The 20,432-nt window shown below is 34.4% G+C and overlaps 10 protein-coding genes and 1 pseudogene across 11 annotated transcripts, besides 6 other annotated features; 8 read left to right on the forward strand and 3 right to left on the reverse strand.

Annotated features, from left to right (window-relative positions):
- The first annotated feature begins 2,305 nt into the window (after window positions 1-2,305).
- Window positions 2,306-20,432: part of a mobile genetic element that runs on past the window's edge.
- On the reverse strand, window positions 2,550-3,077 carry TVAGG3_0515520 (protein of unknown function, DUF4107 family; the record flags this gene model as incomplete). Its single annotated transcript, XM_051237076.1, has 1 exon — window positions 2,550-3,077. One exon carries the CDS (start codon window positions 3,075-3,077, stop codon window positions 2,550-2,552), a length of 528 nt encoding a protein of 175 aa, XP_051094900.1.
- TVAGG3_0515530 (uncharacterized protein) lies at window positions 3,303-4,184 on the reverse strand (the record flags this gene model as incomplete). Its single annotated transcript, XM_051237077.1, has 1 exon — window positions 3,303-4,184. The coding sequence occupies one exon, from the start codon at window positions 4,182-4,184 to the stop codon at window positions 3,303-3,305; it is 882 nt and encodes a 293-aa protein (XP_051094901.1).
- On the forward strand, window positions 4,201-4,635 carry TVAGG3_0515540 (uncharacterized protein; the record flags this gene model as incomplete). The annotated part of the gene is made up of 1 exon (XM_051237078.1): window positions 4,201-4,635. The coding sequence occupies one exon, from the start codon at window positions 4,201-4,203 to the stop codon at window positions 4,633-4,635; it is 435 nt and encodes a 144-aa protein (XP_051094902.1).
- Window positions 4,725-4,833: a mobile genetic element.
- Window positions 4,975-5,083: a mobile genetic element.
- Window positions 5,225-5,333: a mobile genetic element.
- Window positions 5,475-5,583: a mobile genetic element.
- Window positions 5,704-5,765: a mobile genetic element.
- On the forward strand, window positions 5,795-6,298 carry TVAGG3_0515600 (protein of unknown function, DUF4106 family; the record flags this gene model as incomplete). Its single annotated transcript, XM_051237079.1, has 1 exon — window positions 5,795-6,298. One exon carries the CDS (start codon window positions 5,795-5,797, stop codon window positions 6,296-6,298), a length of 504 nt encoding a protein of 167 aa, XP_051094903.1.
- On the forward strand, window positions 8,441-8,927 carry TVAGG3_0515610 (organellar and viral DNA polymerase type B; the record flags this gene model as incomplete). The annotated part of the gene is made up of 1 exon (XM_051237080.1): window positions 8,441-8,927. A coding segment is annotated over one exon (487 nt), but the record flags the coding sequence as incomplete, so codon positions are not given.
- Window positions 9,146-10,096, forward strand: TVAGG3_0515620 (organellar and viral DNA polymerase type B; the record flags this gene model as incomplete). The annotated part of the gene is made up of 1 exon (XM_051237081.1): window positions 9,146-10,096. A coding segment is annotated over one exon (951 nt), but the record flags the coding sequence as incomplete, so codon positions are not given.
- Window positions 10,421-11,300, forward strand: TVAGG3_0515630 (keratin-associated protein family; the record flags this gene model as incomplete). The annotated part of the gene is made up of 1 exon (XM_051237082.1): window positions 10,421-11,300. A coding segment is annotated over one exon (880 nt), but the record flags the coding sequence as incomplete, so codon positions are not given.
- On the forward strand, window positions 12,062-12,310 carry TVAGG3_0515640 (integrase core domain containing protein family; the record flags this gene model as incomplete). Its single annotated transcript, XM_051237083.1, has 1 exon — window positions 12,062-12,310. The coding sequence occupies one exon, from the start codon at window positions 12,062-12,064 to the stop codon at window positions 12,308-12,310; it is 249 nt and encodes an 82-aa protein (XP_051094907.1).
- On the forward strand, window positions 13,342-14,070 carry TVAGG3_0515650 (organellar and viral DNA polymerase type B; the record flags this gene model as incomplete). The annotated part of the gene is made up of 1 exon (XM_051237084.1): window positions 13,342-14,070. The coding sequence occupies one exon, from the start codon at window positions 13,342-13,344 to the stop codon at window positions 14,068-14,070; it is 729 nt and encodes a 242-aa protein (XP_051094908.1).
- TVAGG3_0515660 (uncharacterized protein) lies at window positions 14,739-15,113 on the reverse strand (the record flags this gene model as incomplete). The annotated part of the gene is made up of 1 exon (XM_051237085.1): window positions 14,739-15,113. The coding sequence occupies one exon, from the start codon at window positions 15,111-15,113 to the stop codon at window positions 14,739-14,741; it is 375 nt and encodes a 124-aa protein (XP_051094909.1).
- On the forward strand, window positions 15,604-16,078 carry TVAGG3_0515670 (annotated as a pseudogene). The gene has a single exon. A coding segment is annotated over exon 1 (475 nt).

Genomic DNA, 20,432 nt, shown 5'->3' on the forward strand with positions numbered 1-20,432 from the left:
TTCGGATTTTTAAGAGTATGTTGAAAATTAAACATACTCTTAATATATGTTAATAATTATCATTTGATAAAATTATTTAAATAGTAATCAAAATATTGTTATAAATATTAATGGAGTTGAAAAATTATGATCATAAAAGTAAGATGTTAGCATCTAGCCTCAGTAGATACTAAGTCATATCAGAATAGACACATATTCATCCTCAATTGACTCTTACTCATCTTCAATTGATTCTCACAAATAATCAATTGATCCTCACTACTGATCAATTGATTCTCACAAATAATCAATTGATTCGCATTAATTATCAATAGATTCTCACTAAGAATCAATTGATTCTCAGTCACCCTAAATTGATTCTCACTACTTATTAATTGATTCTTACTCATCCTTAATTGATTCTCGCTAAGAATCAAGTGATTCTCACTCTTCCTCAATTTCTTCTTAGTATTATTCAATTGATTCTCACTGATGTTCAGTTGAATCTCACTAATAATCAAATGATTCTCACTCATCCTCAATTGATTGTCACTTATTCACAATTTATTCTTAAACAACCTTAATTAACTCACAATATTCTTCAATTGATTCTCACTAATTATAATTTGATTCTCAGTCATCCTCAATTTATTCTAACTCAATAAGAATATGAATATGAAAATGGATTGGAATAGGTGATAATTAAAATATATTGATATGAATTTGTGAGAGTGTCTTTAATAAAGAAAAATTTGTCAAAGAACAATAATGTCAAATTTGGTGGGAGCATATAGTAATGAAATATTTATTGATAAATATTAATGTCATAATAATTGAGAGCATGTAGTAATGAAAAATTAATTGATAAATAATAATATTAAATAGGGTGATTGCATTGATCAATACATATATATGAATGAATTTCGATGTCAAACCGGCAGTCATATTGTTAGTCAAAACGTCAGTTATATTCTCATTCATACACTCACTCAAACCGTCAGTCATATTGTCAGTCAAATTGTCAGTCATATTGTCACTCAAACTGTCAGCCAATTGTCAGCTAAACTCTAAGTCATATTCTAACTAAAGCCGTCACTCATATTGTCAGTCAAAACGTCAGTCATGTTGTTACTCAAACTATCAGTCTTATTCTCACTAAAACCATCAGTCATACACTCTCTTAAACTATGAGTCATATTGTCACCCAAACTCTCAGTCATATTCTAAATAAAACCGTAAGTCATAGAGGCTGTCAAACCGTCAGTCATATTCTAACTAAAAAGCTAATTCATAGTGTCTGTCAAACTGTCAGTCATATTGTCACTCAAATTGTCAGTCTTATTCTAACTAAAACCGTAAGTCATAGTGTGTGTCAAACCGAAGTCATATTGTCACTCAAATTGTCAGTCCTACACTCACTCAAATCAACAGTCATATTGTCACCCAAACTGTCAGTCTTATTCTCACTAAAACCATCAGTCATACACTCTCTTAAACTATGAGTCATATTGTCACCCAAACTCTCAATCATACACTCACTCAAATCAACAGTCATATTGTCAGTCAAACCGTCAGTTATATTGTCACTCAAACTGTCAGTCTTATTCTAACTAAAACCGTAAGTCAAAGTGTCTGTCAAACCGTCAGTCATATTCTCAGTCATACTGTAGTTCATACTATCACCCAAACTGTAGTTAGTATCCCTAAGTCGTGTACTGTGGCACTGCGCGCCTCCGTACCCACTTAGCGGTTTTGACACTTTACGAAACTGGTAACGTATATTTTACAACACAAACACAAACACCAACTTAACCTTAAATATTTACAAAACTATCTGACACATAAACGACTTCACTAACGAACTCACTAACGAATTCACTACCGTCCTCACTAAATAAAAAATAACCTTATTTTTATTTTTTTTTAAATTTTTTATTTCATTACAAAGACATGTCCGACTACATTTACTATGACTCTTTCCCAGAACGTTTCCGTGAACTATTCAAAACTCAAGTAAAACTGAGAAACATGCATTTTAACAAAGACAGACCCATTGACGATGAAAGAAACCCTGAATATATTACAATCCCTTATGACGCAAAGTTCATTGCATACATTCCTTATGGTCGCAGAGGAACGAAAACTATTTCAACAAAGAACAAAAATTATTTCTGGAGCGATGAAGAAAATTGCCTTATCTACATAAATGCATACTTAAATAAAGCTACATATTGTACAAAAGAAGGTTGGACTGGATTTGAGCTCTACATATACGACGACGATGGAAACAGACGTTGTGTATACCCATACGATAATATGTACCATTGTTTTCATCAAGCATTAAACGAATACATAGTCAGTAAGGGTCTCATTCCTGTTGAGTAGATATGTTATATTTTTGTTCTGTCATTTATATAAAAATAAACTTAAAATTAATGATATCACCACCCTCACACGTATGAAAACATAGCACAAAAATAATGTTTATGTTAGAATGTTAGATCTAACACGTTTTCTAACCTCAGCCGCTAAGCGGCGAGACCCTTTGGGTCTTTTCTAACCTGTTGAATTCATTGCTTTATAACTCTCTTCCTTGGTTTCTTTTTAGTTGCTTTCTTCACGTCTGTCTCCAACTTGACTGTCTTTCTTCTTCGTCCGTAATGATACCAGTTACTTCCACCAGTCAATGGGTCAAATGGTCTTTCGTAAGGATTTCCATACATTCCATAGGGACCATACGGAAGAACTACTGGTGGAGAAGAAACATTTTCTTTAGTTCCATCGAATCTATTTAAATGCATTGTTTCACCTTTCATCTGGTCATTAAAGTCTTTTGCGTGTTTTGCAAACTCATCGTCCTTTCCTAAAGCATTTTCTGACTCAGTCGCAACCAAATTGGATGCTTTATTTATGAGCCCTATTTTATTTAATCTTAACTTCTTTGCAACCCAGCCTCCAATCTTCCCTTTATTTGCATCTAATGTCTTCGAAACCCTTCCTCCACTCATTTTATTTACTGCGTCATAAGCCCCAAGTGCTTTTGCTCCAAATGCTAATGCTTTTGTTCCCATTGCGCCTAAAGCTGTCCAAGCTACCATTTACACCATATTAAAATCATCTCTCTTCAATATTATCTCATAAAAGTTCTCGTTACTGGAGAAAGTCAATGAAACATAAACATTCTCATGGACTTCGTCCTCGCCGCGTTGCGGCTTCATAAACTTCTTTCTTATCTCATCTATACGCTTCAAAATGTCTGAACAATTGCTAACATCTTCTACAACAGTTATTTCATCATGAATGACCTTCAAGAACAAGCTCATTTAATATGCTATTAAAATCATCTCAATAATGAGTCCATCCTTTCCATCTTTAGGTAGCACAACATCTTTCATTGAAGAAGGTTCGACAAGTCTTATGTTAAACTTACTGACAAAGTTTGTTATACTATAATGCTTCGGTGGCGAATACATGTAGTTTGAAAGACATAATATAGATTCTTCAGCAAATTCACTTATACTGGATTTTATAACAATGTTCTCACGAGACCAAATACCACCAATTGACAATCTTGTAAGCAATCCTGCTGAACCTTCTACTGTAAACGTCGATGGTAACATTCCACGAAGGTCATCTATTGACATCTTTGAGTCACTGAATTTAAATATTTTCTTAAAGCAATCGTCATTATCTAACCATGCAATAGCTTTGAAGTTTTCATTCGAATATACATCTGCTTCATTAAATGTAAAACCTGACTTCTTTGCAGAGACGACTTTAAAATCTATTGCATTTGTTTCAAAATTATATACTATGGTAACTTCTGAAGGTAATGGATGTCCTTCCGCAGTCAGTTGTTCTCTCACTACCGTTTGAAGCTTTGTGTTAAAAACTTTCATGTCATCTCCTGTGTCTAGGTTCACATACACAGCAACAGGAAAACTATCTTGCTTCTTTGTTTCATCATTATACCTCAAAACATTAAAGTTCTTCAATAATATTGTTCTTCCTGCTGGAATACTTCTAACTTGTCTTATTTCAATAGCTTTCTCACCTCCTACATACTCTACCCAGTGTCTTGGATATTCATAAGTATACTGACTTTCTTGAATTTTGGTAGGTTTCATCATAACGTGTTCATAGTATATCTTTATACTCTTGTCAGTTAGACTCGGTGCTATGTTCTGAATATTTCTGACTTGCATTTTTAATGAAGATAAAATGAAGCATTTAATACATGACGTAGATGAAGACATGAATGAAAGCAGTGAAAAGCTCAACAGTTCTCTCATTCTTCCTTTCAGTAAGGACTATGAGTTCTGTTCAAATGGTGTGTATTTCTATTGTGGAAAGATGGGTTCAGGTAAGACATTTAACCTCATTCGTCATATACTCATAACAGAGCGTTTAGGAAACGACTCTTACTATGACCAAATCATTATATCAGCAACTTCAGACTCTATGGATTCAACAGCGAAAACATTTATGTCAAAAGTTCAAGCCTCTGTCGTTAAAGTTCCAGATAGCGAACTCATTGAATTTCTTCAACGTTACATTCGACGTAAGAGAAAATATTATGCTCTTATATACGAAAAAAAGAGATCTGACATTGTGTCAGATCTCAGTAAAAGTGACATTTACATGTCAAAAAAATAGAATGAGTTTAAATAATTAAAATTGAGGGTGAGAGTAGTATTGTATGAAATAATATCTCTCACCCTCCAATTCATCCTATGGCGCCGAAAAAATTTTGGTGAAATGCGACCACATTTCACCAAAATTTCTCGGCGCCATATAGAGAACTAGAGCCTGTGAGGTACTGATACTATCCATGTACCTCGCAGGCTCTAGTTCCAAGCCAAAATGGCTAAAAATTGCCCGCAATTGTTCACATTGCGGGCAATTTTTAGCCATTTTGGCTGGGAATTGGAGGGTGAGAGTAGTATTGTATGAAATAATATCTCTCACCCTCCAATTCATCCTATGGCGCCGAAAAAATTTTGGTGAAATGCGACCACATTTCACCAAAATTTCTCGGCGCCATATAGAGAACTAGAGCCTGTGAGGTACTGATACTATCCATGTACCTCGCAGGCTCTAGTTCCAAGCCAAAATGGCTAAAAATTGCCCGCAATTGTTCACATTGCGGGCAATTTTTAGCCATTTTGGCTGGGAATTGGAGGGTGAGAGTAGTATTGTATGAAATAATATCTCTCACCCTCCAATTCATCCTATGGCGCCGAAAAAATTTTGGTGAAATGCGACCACATTTCACCAAAATTTCTCGGCGCCATATAGAGAACTAGAGCCTGTGAGGTACTGATACTATCCATGTACCTCGCAGGCTCTAGTTCCAAGCCAAAATGGCTAAAAATTGCCCGCAATTGTTCACATTGCGGGCAATTTTTAGCCATTTTGGCTGGGAATTGGAGGGTGAGAGTAGTATTGTATGAAATAATATCTCTCACCCTCCAATTCATCCTATGGCGCCGAAAAAATTTTGGTGAAATGCGACCACATTTCACCAAAATTTCTCGGCGCCATATAGAGAACTAGAGCCTGTGAGGTACTGATACTATCCATGTACCTCGCAGGCTCTAGTTCCAAGCCAAAATGGCTAAAAATTGCCCGCAATTGTTCACATTCCCATCTTTTGTTGGTAAGACGAAGAATATGAAATAAATTATGAAGAAGATAATGATGAATAAAATATCACTTTTTATATTTTTGACACGTAAAGTTGTCACTTTTCTGTCAAACTGTTTTTATCGTTTTCGTATATAACAATGCTATTGTAGAGTTCATACAGTCAGGAATGCAAAAGACTTCAGAAGAGATGGAAAGAATTATTGACAAACACCACTTACGTCAATACTCAGGAGTTTACGATATGAAACGACTGACAAACTACATTCTATCAAAACTTTCAAAATACCCCTTCAAAAAGTATCCTTCAAACACTCTGCTCGTTTGTGACGACTTCGCCGGAAAAGGTTTAGTGTCAAAAGCAGACTCACCATTAGCTAACATCATAACTAAAGTCAGACATTACCACTTAACTGTAGCAATACTTATGCAAACATGGCGTTTCCTTGCTTTAAACATAAAACGTCTCATAACTGACTTCGTTATCTTTCAAGGTTTCTCACGCTATGACATTGAACTCATTTGGAAACAGTCAGGTATAACATTACCTTTTGAAGAAATTTGGGAAGCATATAAGTCTCTCATCTCTCCTCGTTCATACCTTGAGATTCATATCATGACTAATACCATTAAAGTCAAAAATATTCCATGGGAACGACCAACATTGTTTTAAAGTTTAACCTTCAATTGACTGATGGTAAACAAATTCCATGCATCTCTGTCGCCATTTCTGTTAATATTTTTGCTGTCATTCATATCATCCACTTCCCCATCCGTTAGCTTTTGAGGATATGTTAGAATAGCTGTTCTTAAATGAAGGCTTTTCACCTTTGAGAGCATAAACTCTATAACTTTCTGCATACTTTATGTTTGAACCTCCTGAGCCATCATTGACATAAATTTTTATAGGCTTCCACCCTTTGTTCATATTCCTGCTTCTTCCCTTAGCTCTTTTGTTCAGTAGTTCTACATCTTTATACACAGCTCCTGTCTCAGTGAATTCAACAATATTTTCATTCGTTAGCTTTACATTCAAACCCTTGTCGAGTATATTGTTCATTTCATACATATAAAAGGTTTTTATTCTATATGAAATGAGAAGCAAATCCATCTTAGCTGGTGCCGTTAATGTTCCAATTGAACCAACATCAAATGTTGACTCACGAACGACAAACAATATTGTCATAAAGAATATAGTTCAGAGTGTTTGAAAGAAAAAGAACCAGAACTTAAGTCGGGAGGGCTCAAAGAGCCCATCTTGGCGCATGGCGCCGTGAATTTAAACTCAGCTTCAAACGCTAACGCTACATCAGATGTTAAGTTAGAGTATCCACCACTGGACCAAATTCTTTCAAGAGAAGCCAACGACAACCCTTACACAAATGTTCAAACAAATCCTTCAGATAACGTAGACCATTACCTTCTTCAGTTATACCAAACAATTTTACTCAAAGACGATAAGAAGCTTTTGACAAATCTTATAAGCAAGAACCAAATAATTCTAACAAAGGAGGACCTTGAAAATGTTATCTCACGAATAACAGGGAAACAATGTGTCATTGACTATCTCGACCCTGAAATCGAATGCTGTGGTCAAACTCCACTATTCATGAAAATAGGTAACATCCGCATCATTGAAACACCAGGAACTACAGGAGTTGAGTTTAAGTATAAATATTCGAACGAGTATACAAAACTATCTACTTACTATAAGCTTTGCTTGAAATATGTTTTAGTAAATTAAAGCAGTCAGGAGGGCTCTTTGAGCCCATCTTGGCGCTTTGCGCCGTCAGTCAAAAAAATTCAAGTTAGCAATTTGTAATATCTGTCCAAAACTTCTTCAACAGTATCGAACTCATCTTCATAATGCAAACCTAATCTTATTGACTTGGTGCAGTTTTCACTAACACAATATAGCGCTTTGCGCTCGGCGCCTTTGACGCCTTTTTCTGTTCTCTTGACTGGCATAACTAACTCATTTGTTTCATCAAACAGCAACAACCAAAGTTCATGACCTAATACATAACATTCATACTTTATATTTTTAGCTCTGAGTTCTCTTGTAAGCTGTTGCATTTAATATTTTCTAAAAAGTCAACTTCAACAGTCATTCGCACTGGTGCCTTCAGTTCTACAGGCTCTCCTGAAAGTCAACAAGTCTGAATTGCATGTCTTTCAAATTATGAGGACTAATGCGAACCCATTTACCTAAATGAGTTGCTATGACAGGAACGTTTGGAATGAACATTGAATTGACTGCATAACAGAAGGATTTATATTCTACTGAACCTTTACTATTAACTCCTGAAATACCTGTGACATTAGCTATTTTTGACTCAACGTACAAACAATTACCATAACATACGTATGGAACAGATTTCATCTCAATCGTTTTGTCAACACTTTTCAAAGGAAATGTCATATGGTATGCTCCCAGAAGAAGTTGTACTCTATGACTCATTCTGGTTCTTGAACTCTTTCTTGCTACTGAACTTCAATGTTCCCTCAGAAGAGAGTTCGACATCTATGTTGTCAATAGTTTCTTCATTTATGAGAGTATCTATGACTCCAGCAATTTTATCTATTCTGTACTCGGCTCTGTTAGGAAATGTTACAACACTTCTTTTGTCATCTATTTCAATCTCTATGAAATCTGTTTCATCTGTTATGACAAAAGTTGCGATAGTATTGAAGTCAACAACTCTGAAAGCAAGCGCTTCATTCTGAAGACCTAAGTTTGTTTGTAGCTTTACTGTCCCGTATTCGTTTGGGTCTGTACTTTGCAAATAGAACAACATTTTATTCTCATTAAAATATGACTATTGCTGCATATGCGTATGAAACAAATGAAGCAAGAAGAGCACATGAACTAGTAAACGAAAACTCAACTTTAACCATTGAAGGCAATGATTTAGTCATTGACGATGGAAAAACTAAAAAAGTCATTGATTTCGATACTTTTAACACTTATGACCCATTCATTACAACAAGCAAGGTTCCCATCATAAATGATGGAACGGTGCAATATATAAATTCTACAGTAGATGCCTCATTAGTGAAAGTATTAAATGTTCTCATTGAATTGTTAAAGAGCTTTCGATTTGACGACAACATTAAATGCCTAAAGAATTTAGTCATGAATGAGAAACAAATTCTCGGCGTTGCTGGTAGCAGTAATGATGTACACCTTATGACATTAGAATATTATAACGAACATAAAGATGAACTGAAAGGAGAGAAGGGTGACACCGGACCTCAAGGACCACAAGGAATACAAGGAATACAAGGACCTCAAGGCGAAAACGGTTTGGATGGAAAGGATGGAAAGGATGGAAAAACTGCTAAATCATGGATATGGGACCTTATAAATACTGGTTTAACAGCTGCTTCATATGGAGTTCTTCAATACCAAATCGGAAAGATATGGGCGGTACTTGGTGAAGAAGTTTTAAATGACGTTAAAAATGCTTTGAACTTCATTTCAAATGGTTCGGATACTATTAAAACTTTATCTGGTTGGATGCAAGAAACAAGGAGTCAAATAGATACTGTAAGACGTATAGCAAACAATGCACGTACGGGATTGGATACTTTACGACAAGCACAAAATACACTAAAGGAAGCAAATGATATTCTTGGCTCAGTATCAGACATGCATGAAGATTGGCTTAAAGGTATTGACAAATCTTTAAAAAATCACAGTCAGTCTATTGCTGACTACAAGAAAAGTATAGATTTTTTACATAGTGCTATGGACGTACATGATGGAAGCATAAGGAACTTACTTAATGCTAACAATAACTTACCAGGAACTATTAAAGCATTTATAAAGTCCTTTGTAAAACCCGGTGCTCTAACATTTAGGTCTTTGAGAGCAAGAGCATTGAAGTCAAGAGATGCAGAAACTCCAACAGAACCTACAGAAGGAACTGAAACAACAGAAACTCCAAAAGAACCACCAAAACCAACAGCTAATGAAATATTGTTCGAATATTTTCCAAGGTACTCTGTTCTCATTGCATACATTCAAGAAATACTTAAGAAAGCAGACTTGACTTTAGGAGATGATGAAAGTTCTGTATATCTTTCGTTCCAGTTTCAAATAGCAGAACTTTTGAGACAGATATGCTTAATGTATGACAACATCTCTGATTTCACAAGATATGATGACGACCATGACCCCGAACATGGTGAAGAAGAAGTTTTACAAACATCCATTAAGACAGGAAAGGTTTTAACTCAAAGTCTCATTATTGACACCAAAGATGGCGAAGTGGACGTTCTTCAAGAGCTGAAGAAAAATACTTCTTCGGGAGGTGGTGGTAGGCATGAACTTGAAATAAATGAGATAGAAGAGAAATTAGCCGAAAAAGCAGATAAAGAACATAAACACAATATCTCCGATATAAATGAACTTCAAGCTACATTAAATAGTAAAGCGGACAAAAATGAACTTGACGCAATGAACAAAGTTTTGAAATCTCATAAACACAACATCTCCGATATAAATGAACTTCAAGCTACATTAAATAGTAAAGCGGACAAGAACCATGTTCATTATATAACTTCAGACGAACAGATTATAACGGACTACCATGGATATTTAACACGAAGTGATGAAGCGAAGACAAAAAATGTTAATGAAAGAAGATATAAATACATTCGTGCTAAAGGTTATGACATAAGCTGTACTGTACAGTATGATGTAGCTAAAGCACCAGAAGCATTTGGTTATACCGGTGAAATTTATGCCTCTACTTTCAATGTTAACGGTGTATTAGTTGAACCAAGATTTATGTTAAGAGTTAAGGCAAAAATAACGTTTGAAGATGCTATTAAAAGTAAAGCTGACAAAGTTGAACTCGAAGCAACGAACAAAGTTTTGAAATCTCATAAACACAACATCTCCGATATAAATGAACTTCAAGCTACATTAGACAGTAAAGCTGACAAGAACCATACACATAAATCCTTCACTACTGTTAGAGCAGACGACATAATATTGAACTTTGACCTTGGTTCAAGTGCACCTTTAGAGAATCCGAGTACAAGCGTAAAAGATACTCTTAACAGTTTAGATAAGAGTTGCAGGAACATTGAAAGTCATGCCAGAAACTTTGAAGCATATGAACTACCCGCAATGTTAGATAAGAAAGCAGACAAAACTTATGTAGATGAAGAACTATCAAAGAAATTTTCGAAACCAGATACAATGACATTTACAACAGAAATTATAAATGGTGAACCAGCAACTCCATTTGAATTTGTTAGAGGTCTTCAACCAGATACTTTTGAATTTTTCTTGGATAATTCTATTGAACTAACATTACATTATAAAAGTGGAACAAATGCAACATTTCATCCGGGAGATACATTCCAAATGGTATTTAATGACATAAGTTCTTTAGAATATGTTTATAGAGTTATGAGCATATATGATTTAATATATCCTATAGGAGCTGTTTATACGTCTATGAATCCAATAAATCCAAACACTTTATTTGGTGGTAGATGGTATGAAATAGTTGACAGTTTTCCATTCTACACTAATACTCAGTCAATGAAGATGGGAGGTTCAAAGAAAATAGGTATTGAAAACCTTCCTTCACATATGCATAGGTTCAGTGGAAGAACATCTGTGGAAGGAAACCATTCACATTCAATAACAAAAAGAGGTTATACAAATCTTGCAGCGGGTTCGGATAGACAGGGAATGCATAGATATGATATCACAACTGACCCCAAAGATGTTAGCACAGGTATTTTCTGTGGAACTGCAGGAAATCATACACATGTTGTAGCTGGTATTACAGACCCAGCAGGTAATGGAAAAGATTATATGCCTCCTTATATAACAATGCACGCTTGGATACGAGTTGGTTAAAATCTTTAACTTTACATAAATGAGCTTGAAAGAAGTATTCGAACAACATCCATGGAGGTCATTTAAGAAATTCAATGAAGCTGCAAAGAGTTGGGGATTTACTAACAGAGCTGAAGTGAAAAGGTTCTTTGACAAAAATGTTGTACATCAAACAAAAAAAACCCTTACGACTACTTTTTACCAATTTACTCCAACACTCCTGACGCATACCAATTTGACACTCTCATTCAAAGCAGAAAAGGAGGACATAAACCATTCCTCATCTTCATAAATGTTAACACTCGTAAAGCATATGCATATCCAATGAAAAATAAAGGAACTCGTGAAGTGTTAAGAGTTTTACAAAAGTTTGTAGCAGAACATAACCCAAGTACTTTAACATCAGACCAAGACAGTGCATACCTCAGCAATGAAATCACAGAATTTCTCATTAAGCATAACATAACTCACTACACTACTGAAGACCATAACCATAACATACTCGGCATCATAAACCGCTTCATAAGAACGCTCAGAGATTTAAATCAAGAGCGAGACTTTACCGAAGAAACAATGAAACATTTTCTCGAAGTATATAATTCCTCAACACATTCTACAACAGGACATACACCAAATTCAATGACACAACAACAAGAAGAAAAGTATATACAAAAGAAACGAAGCCAAACACAAAATATCAGAAATTCAACACAATTTACCCTCATTCCTGGTACAAAAGTTCGTGTAGTTCTTGACGACAAACCGTTGACAAAGAAACGTTTAAGGTTAAGTAGAAACTATTATATCGTAGACTCTACATAAGGTAATGGATATCTTATAAAAGCTGCTGACGACTCCATAGCATTTTACCCTCGACATAAGTTAGTTGAAAGTAGTAATGGCAAACTTGCTGAAACCATTGACGAAGCAAAGCGAGGAGTGGTTATTGAAATACTTGGCTACAACATAAACGATGACACTTATAAAGTAAGATATGAAGGAGGTGTTGAAGATGTTATACCATCTAAGAACTTGAGAGAGTCAAAGCCAACACATCTGGGACCATTAGAGCGGGAGTACTGGAAAGACAAAAATATGCCAGAAAGAATAAGAAAATTCTTCTAAACTTTTTCATTAGATGTAAATCAGACAAAATATATTTTAGGTGAAGAGGTGAGATCTCACCTGTTTTCTAACATGGTCTAAAACACACAAAACTCATGAATTTTGTGTGTTTTCAGCATTATTTTTTTGCATTATGACACGAAGTGAACTTTTGCACTTCGTCAAAAACTCATGAATTTTGTGTGTTTTCAGCATTATTTTTTTGCATTATGACACGAAGTGAACTTTTGCACTTCGTCAAAAACTCATGAATTTTGTGTGTTTTCACAAAAGACCAAAAATAATGTTTAGGTGAAGAGGTGAGATCTCACCTGTTTTTTCACCCCCGTGAATTTTCATGAATTTTCACAAAAGACCAAAAATAATGTTTAGGTGAAGAGGTGAGATCTCACCTGTTTTTTCACCCCCGTGAATTTTCATGAATTTCCTTAAGACAGAAAAAAATAACGCTAATTTTATTTTTATTTATTTTTTTATTTTGTATAAAAGATATGATTTCAACAATCGGCACAACAACAATTCAAGCCGCGAACGGCGGGACTCTGTCCACAACAACAGCACCAAACTCGTTAGTCATGAATCCTACGTCAATGTTAGTAGAGATGAAAAACTTCATTCCTTCTTCATATACTTTCGAAACAAAAATCCAGAAGATAAAGCAAGAACTTTTAACAAGTAATTTAGACTGTAGTGCGAAAGATGAAGAAAATGAAGAATATCTTTATGAAATGCAGGACATTATTGACCATTTACCCAAATTGCCTGAAATCCAACAACAAAAACTCACTATTCCTGAATTCGACGAAATTGAAGTGAAACCAACTGACTCAGTAGAAATAAAGAAGTTCATACGTAAAGTAAATTATGAATTCCTTGGTTTTCATTGCAACCATAAGGTTATGGACAAAGATTGCGACATGGTATATAAAAACATTTCTGACATATATAAATCTGAGGAGTTTAAGACTTACGATAACTTTGTTTCATTAGTTGCAAAATGTGTTTGGGAAATAAGAGATAAAGATAGAAGAGGCAAAGTATGGAACGAACAAATAAGACCCGCTATGTTTGAGATGAAGAGAGCAATTGACGCCTTAGTTGTTTTAGCTGGTTTTATTTCAATGTATAATGCAAAAATGAACCCACAATGTTCAAAATGTAAAGCAGCAATAAGGAAATATAACTACTCCGTCAAAGAGATAGAAAGAATGCGAAACGACTATGCTGACTTAAAGAAAGAAGTAGAGAAACCAGCAGAAGATAAAATGGACATGTTAGCATTTCTGAACAAAAACTATCCAACAGTAGAAGATTTCCTTCTATCTGACGTCAAGAAGAAATATAAAGAGACTTTCGGCATTGTTAAAACTTTTGATATCCTCAGCGAAGAAATAGAAGCTACAAAACTGTTTAGGATTTCAAATATACATCGTACAATTCATGTAAAACGCTTGTGAAAAAAAGAGGTGAAAAATTAGGTGAAAAAAGAGGTGAAATCTCACCTCTTCACCTAAATTATATTTTTGGTCATTTACACTCATTTACGAAGAAGTCATGACAAAGCATTTACGATGAAATCTTGACAAGGCATTTACGAAGAAGTTATGACAAAGCATTTACGAAGAAGTTATGACAAAGCATTTACGAAGAAGTTATGACAAAGCATTTACGAAGAAGTTATGACAAAGTCAAGACCCTTTGGGTCTCGCCGCTTAGCGGCTGAGGGTGAAAAATTAGGTGAAAAAAGAGGTGAAATCTCACCTCTTCACCTAAATTATATTTTTGGTCAAAGCTTCCACGAGAGAAAAGATTCCTCATTTGCTAAGGATTCCAAAAATGAAAAAATCGTTGATTTCGGCTGAGAAAAAACGGCAAAAACCCTTCTTCCACGGGAACAAAGAAATAAAGAAGAAATAAAGTAAATTTTTTATTTATTCCCGTGGAAGATAGAGCACTTTTATGACACTTTTTATTCACGACAAACAAGACAAATAAAGAAAATAAGAAAATACGGCGCCGTCGCGGTTCGAACCACAGACCTGACCCCTCCATAACACTACCTTAGACCACTGTGCTACGTAGCCTGTCGACATAAGATTTTATAAATTGCATATTTGACGTAAATTTATTTCCATCTGGCTTCCCACTGCATAAGATATTCATACGTGTTTGTAAGACATTCATTAAACTTCTTTTCTATTGCATCTAATCTTGCGTTATTTTTTTCAATAGCTTGTCTGTATTCTTCATCATCTCCAGCAGTGTTTGGGTCTTCACGTTTAAAATATTCATTGTTAACCAATTTTTTATCTACAAATTTTATTAGTGTTTGATTCACTTCGTTATGATAACGGTCATATTCTTTCAATACGTAAGTGAAGACAAAATGCGTCGTACCTTCAATCTTAAAGCTTAAAGAACTTTCAACACAGTTTTGAGGGTCTGTCAGTGCGTCAATGAGATAGTATTCGAAGTCAGTCAATAATCTTTTTAAAGTCATTTCATACAGGATAAAATTTAATGTTGTGAAGAAATAGTGTTTATCTCAGAAAAAATAACGCTAATTTTATTTTTATTTATTTTTTTATTTTGTATGTAAAGACAGTAATGACAACATCAGAGAACACAACAACAGTTATAGTCCATGAAGCAATAAATGAAGAATACGAGTACATACAATATAACAAACAGTTACGTCTCATTCGTTCAGTCAAAGATGACATGTACCAAATGCAAAGTATTTTGACAGCATGTTATGCTCCAGATACTAAACTTCCTAAAGACTGGTTTAGGAACCAAAGCACTATTGAACTATTAAATGAAGCACAGCGAGACATACTTTTTTCTGAAAACAGTGAAGAACAGCGAGTAGGTAAAAAACCCAGTCGCCAAAACTCTATGAAAATCGTGAAAAATGCCAAACGGTTTGAGAGGATATTATGTTCATAGACTTCTCGTAAATGTTGTAGCAATGTGGGCTTCACCTCGTTATGCTTGGTATGTTTGTAAACTTCTTGACGAAATTCACAGACAAGAACGCGAACAGATGGAAAAAAACTTCAAGCAAAAGATGAAGTCATTGAATCCAAAGACAAAAGCATACAGAAAAGAATACCACGTTCAGTACCAAAAGGAAAGGAAAAGAGTTATAAGTATATGATTTACGCTGAAGAGATGGAAAATGAAGAAGACAGAGATATGGTTATGTTGCATTTAGTCAGAAGAAACAACAAAAGCTTTTATGACCTTGCTAAGATTTACAAATCTGACAGAAACTGGTTCTATCGTGAAAACTTACCGATTTCAATGACACCGAATGAGCAAATAAAGGAAATTGTCAAAAATACTCTTCCTCAAACACACTATGACATCAAAGGTTGCACAATACTTACATTCAAAGAAGACTTACCATTGTTAAAGGAAAAAATAACAGAGTATTTCGATAACTTCAAAGAGGAAGAATGAAAATCTAAGCTAATTTTATTTTTTTTTATAAAATTTTATCTCATATGAAAGAACATGAATTTAGAATATTCGGAACTCATGACAGAAGAGGAGAACGAACAGCATGTAAAAGATTATGCAAAATTTATGAAGACATACAAAGCATTTAAACAATATCTAAATGCTTCTAAAGATTATGCAAAATTTCTGAAGGTATATAAAGCTTATGAAAAAGCGTATGAAAAGTTTATACATTGGGGAATTGTTGTAAAATATCCATATGAAGACTAACCAAAAATATATTTTTGCTTAAATAGCTTCAGGGTCAATTTCTTCAACCATTTCACTTCCTTCGTCAATGTCAATTGAAGCTTCTTCAACCTTTGGTAAGAATTTCTGTATAACATCTTTGTTCGTTATTGTCTTCAGAGATGAAGGATAATATTTCACATTTGTTTCACCCTTCTTATATTCTTTCTGTTCGGAAAGATTCATAGCAATACTGAAGAAGTCAATGTTGGAGTTCTTTATAATAGTATAATGAGTATCTTTGACATTCACGAAGAAACCCTTTTGTTTCAAAACTACTGCTAACTCTTGTGAAGTATAACGTTTGCGGTCAATGACAATAGCTAATGGTCTGACATACTGACCAAACTTAGATTCTTTCACAAACTTCTTGTTAAAGATAACATTGACGTTTGAAGCATTATTGAACTCATTCTTGATGACAGTAGCGAGAGCATTGTATGAAAAGAACTTGCAATCTTGCATGTGTTTCATTAAAATAAAAATATTAAATTATTTTGAAAAATAACTTAAAAAAATCTAATCTAATTTTTTCAAAAAATATTTTTTTATTTCCTACTAAAGATGTATCGGAAGTTGTCTAAGTTAGAACACTCGGAAATAAAACAACTTCTTACAGAAGCTAATATAGATGTTGCAAAGCATTACACAACAAACAAAAAGGCACTCGCTGACATCCTCAATGACTATAATGGTGAATAACTTATGATAGAATTCATGAGTTCATAAAGCCGCAACGCGGCGAGGACGAAGTCCATGCAAGAGCATTTCCTTTAAATGACGTTGCTATTGACTTATATCATAGACGTTCAATACCTCATGAAGTAAGAAGAGAGATGTTTGACATAACAAATGCAAACGTTGGTGAAACAAGAAGAGCTGTACCACATGAAGTAAGAAGAGAAATGTTTGACATAACAAATGCAAACGTTGGTGAAACACGAAAGAGAGATGACACACTGAAACAACAGAGAAGAGAGATGTTTAAAAGTGCTATAGAACAAGTTCGCAAAGCTAATAATGTCATTCGTTCCATTGACGACAAACCAAAAGAAGGTGAGAGATGGTTAAAGAAAGATGAAGAAAATAGGAAGAGAATGTGAAGTCAGGCAATAGACTCATTGACTTTAACATCGAAGCTTTAGATGAACCAAACAGAGACTACTTACACAAACATTTCGGTAAGGTTTTCATGAGACTCTTAGAGAAAATTAAAATAAACTCCCAACAGAGATGGATGGTATGTTATAAACTTGGTGGAAAGTATGAATGTTCTACGTTAAACCTCAATAATATTGGAACATTACTACATCAGCTCTTGAAGGAGAACTTTATATCAGAGATAGAAGCAAATGCTGCAGGTATTGTTGAAATGCACTATGACTTCTTCTTGACAAACATAAAGAATCTTACCGAAATAAAGATGTATGATTTAACAGAATATGAAGGCTTAACGATGTCAGATGTAAAGAAAGGCAAACCAAAAAAGAGACCATATAGAGATGAAAGCACACTGACAGAAAGACAGAAAAGATTAACTTAAACAAACAGGAGATAAACCAGATATAGATGACTTCTGGAAATGAAATCCTTGTGAAAAGAAGTTTTATAAGAAGAGAAGCGGGCAGTTCTGGAAGTATCTTTGCACATTACCTATAATCTTGAACGCTACCAAATCTTCAATGAACTGAACAAAAGAACTGCAACACTTATGACAGAAGATAACTGCTTTCGTTTATGCTTGCATTCAGGCTGGAGTAAATGAAGAAACTATTGACCACATGAGAGAAGTCATTCGTGTTAGAGACTTTCCTCAAAGTAAAGTACAAGAAATTTCTGACGCAACAGGTATAGCATTTAATGTTACCATTGGTTACTTTCAATGACTCAAGACATAATGAAATAAAGAGATACATACCAAAAGAATGTGAAACTGTTCGAACTATTGACTTACTTCTTGTTGAAGACCACTACATGCTAAATGAAAGACTTCCAATGACAACATATTTCATTCGAAACTATATAGAAATCTTGAAGGAGTGTGGTGGAATGAACATTGAAAAACAGATGAAATATATACAAAGAGAGAAGATAAATATGTAGTTCGCATGGATAGAACTACACCGCTATGGGATGTTATGAAAACATTGTGGGAGTGCAAATATTTTGAACCTATTTCTTATGGAGAACTTTTCACATATACGACTGACTTATATAAACAGAACCTTGCACCATTTAAAGATTTGACATATGCTCCAAAGTATTGTGTACAACTGAAGAAGAAAGCAGAGTCAAAAGAAGTAAATAAAGCTAAATGTAAGTTCATACCTGAGCACGTTTTCTTGCTGACTTTGAGTGTAGTACGGATGGCTTTCATAAAGCTTTTAACATCTGTTATGACAGTGAAGATGGTTCAGTTAGTGAAAGTATTTGGGGTCAAAACTGTGCAACAGAATTTTTGGAAAGACTTCCTGACAAGAGTTTAATATATTTCCATAACCTCAGTTATGACATAAACTTCATCTTAAGACACATGACAGAAGTGAAAGGAACTCCCATCATTAAAGGTTCACGAACAATGCAAATAACTGGTTTATATAAAGGAAGGGCAATTATTATAAAAGACTCTTACAGTGTTATAATAAGAAGCTTAAACTATTTCCTGCTATGTTTAACTTACAAACAGGACCGAAAGAAGTATTTCCATATAACTACTACAGCAGTGTTTTGTTAGCAAATGACAACAGAACTGGTGTCATTTCTGAAGCATGTAAGTTTATCCATGATGCAGATACATTTATGAAGAAACATAGATTCCATCAAAGGTTGCAGAATAGATGAAAACCACTTCGACTTAGAAAAATATAGCACGTTTACTGCAAACAAGATGTAAGAATTTTAAGAGAAGGTTTTGTAAAGTTCCGCAATGACTTATTGAAAGAGTTTGATTTAAACGTTTATGACTACGTTAGTATTTGTTCTATTGCTAACAAATTGTTTGAGAACAGAGTATACTTCCGCGAATGGAAATCTTTATGACCTCTCAAATAAACCAAGAGAATTTATTTCGAGATGCATTCAAGGTGGAAGATGTATATGTCAGATAACATGAAACAAAAGAGCAAAAAGAAACTCATTGCTGACTTCGACACTGTTTCATTATATCCTTCAGCTATAGCAAGACTTTATACTTTAGAAGGTATTCCAAAAGTATTGAAGGAAGAAATGTTAAGCACAGAGTATCTCATGAGACATTTATTCGATGACGACCAAAAGGAACCCATTGGTGAAAAGTTTATGTCTGGCTTCTTTGTTCTCATTAAGATAACAGAGATTGGTATACCCAGACACTTTCATTTAATAGTTTGCGACCCTGAACTAAATCCAGAACTTAACGTTCCAAGAAGTTCAAACACTTGCTGTCTCATGTATGTTGACCATATAACATTACAAGACCTCATAAAATATCAAGGTGTCAAATGTGAAGTGTTGCAAGGATACTATTACGATGGAAACAGAGATATGAGAATAAGAGATGAAGTAAAGAAGTTGTTTGAGTTAAGGTTAAAGTATAAGAAAGAAGAAAACCCCTTACAAGAAATTATAAAACTCATTCTGAACAGCATTTATGGCAAAACTATTCTATCTCCTATTGAGTCAAAAATAACCATAGTAAATGACAAAGATGCTATAAGATATGCTATAAGAAATTACAACCATATAGTGAAGTTCGAAGGTTTGGATGGTTCAGATAAAACTATTTTCAAGCTAACGAAAAGCATTTGCAGACACTTTAACTTCTGTCCACTTGGTGTTAATATTCTGTCTATGTCAAAACGTATTATGAATGAAGTATTCTGTACTGCAGAGGACATGGGACTTCAAATCTTTTACCAGGATACCGACAGTATGCACTTATAATGAAGACATCCCAAAGCTTGCAGCAGAGTTTAAGAAAGATATGGTCGCGAACTTATAGGAAAGAACCTTGGTCAATTTCATAGCGACTTTGCAGAAATAACACCTGGAAAACAAAGTTTAGCTTATAAAAGTATTTTCTGTGGAA

This window comes from Trichomonas vaginalis, chromosome II (genome assembly GCF_026262505.1).
Source record: "Trichomonas vaginalis G3 chromosome II, whole genome shotgun sequence".
Classification (NCBI taxonomy): domain Eukaryota; phylum Parabasalia; order Trichomonadida; family Trichomonadidae; genus Trichomonas; species Trichomonas vaginalis.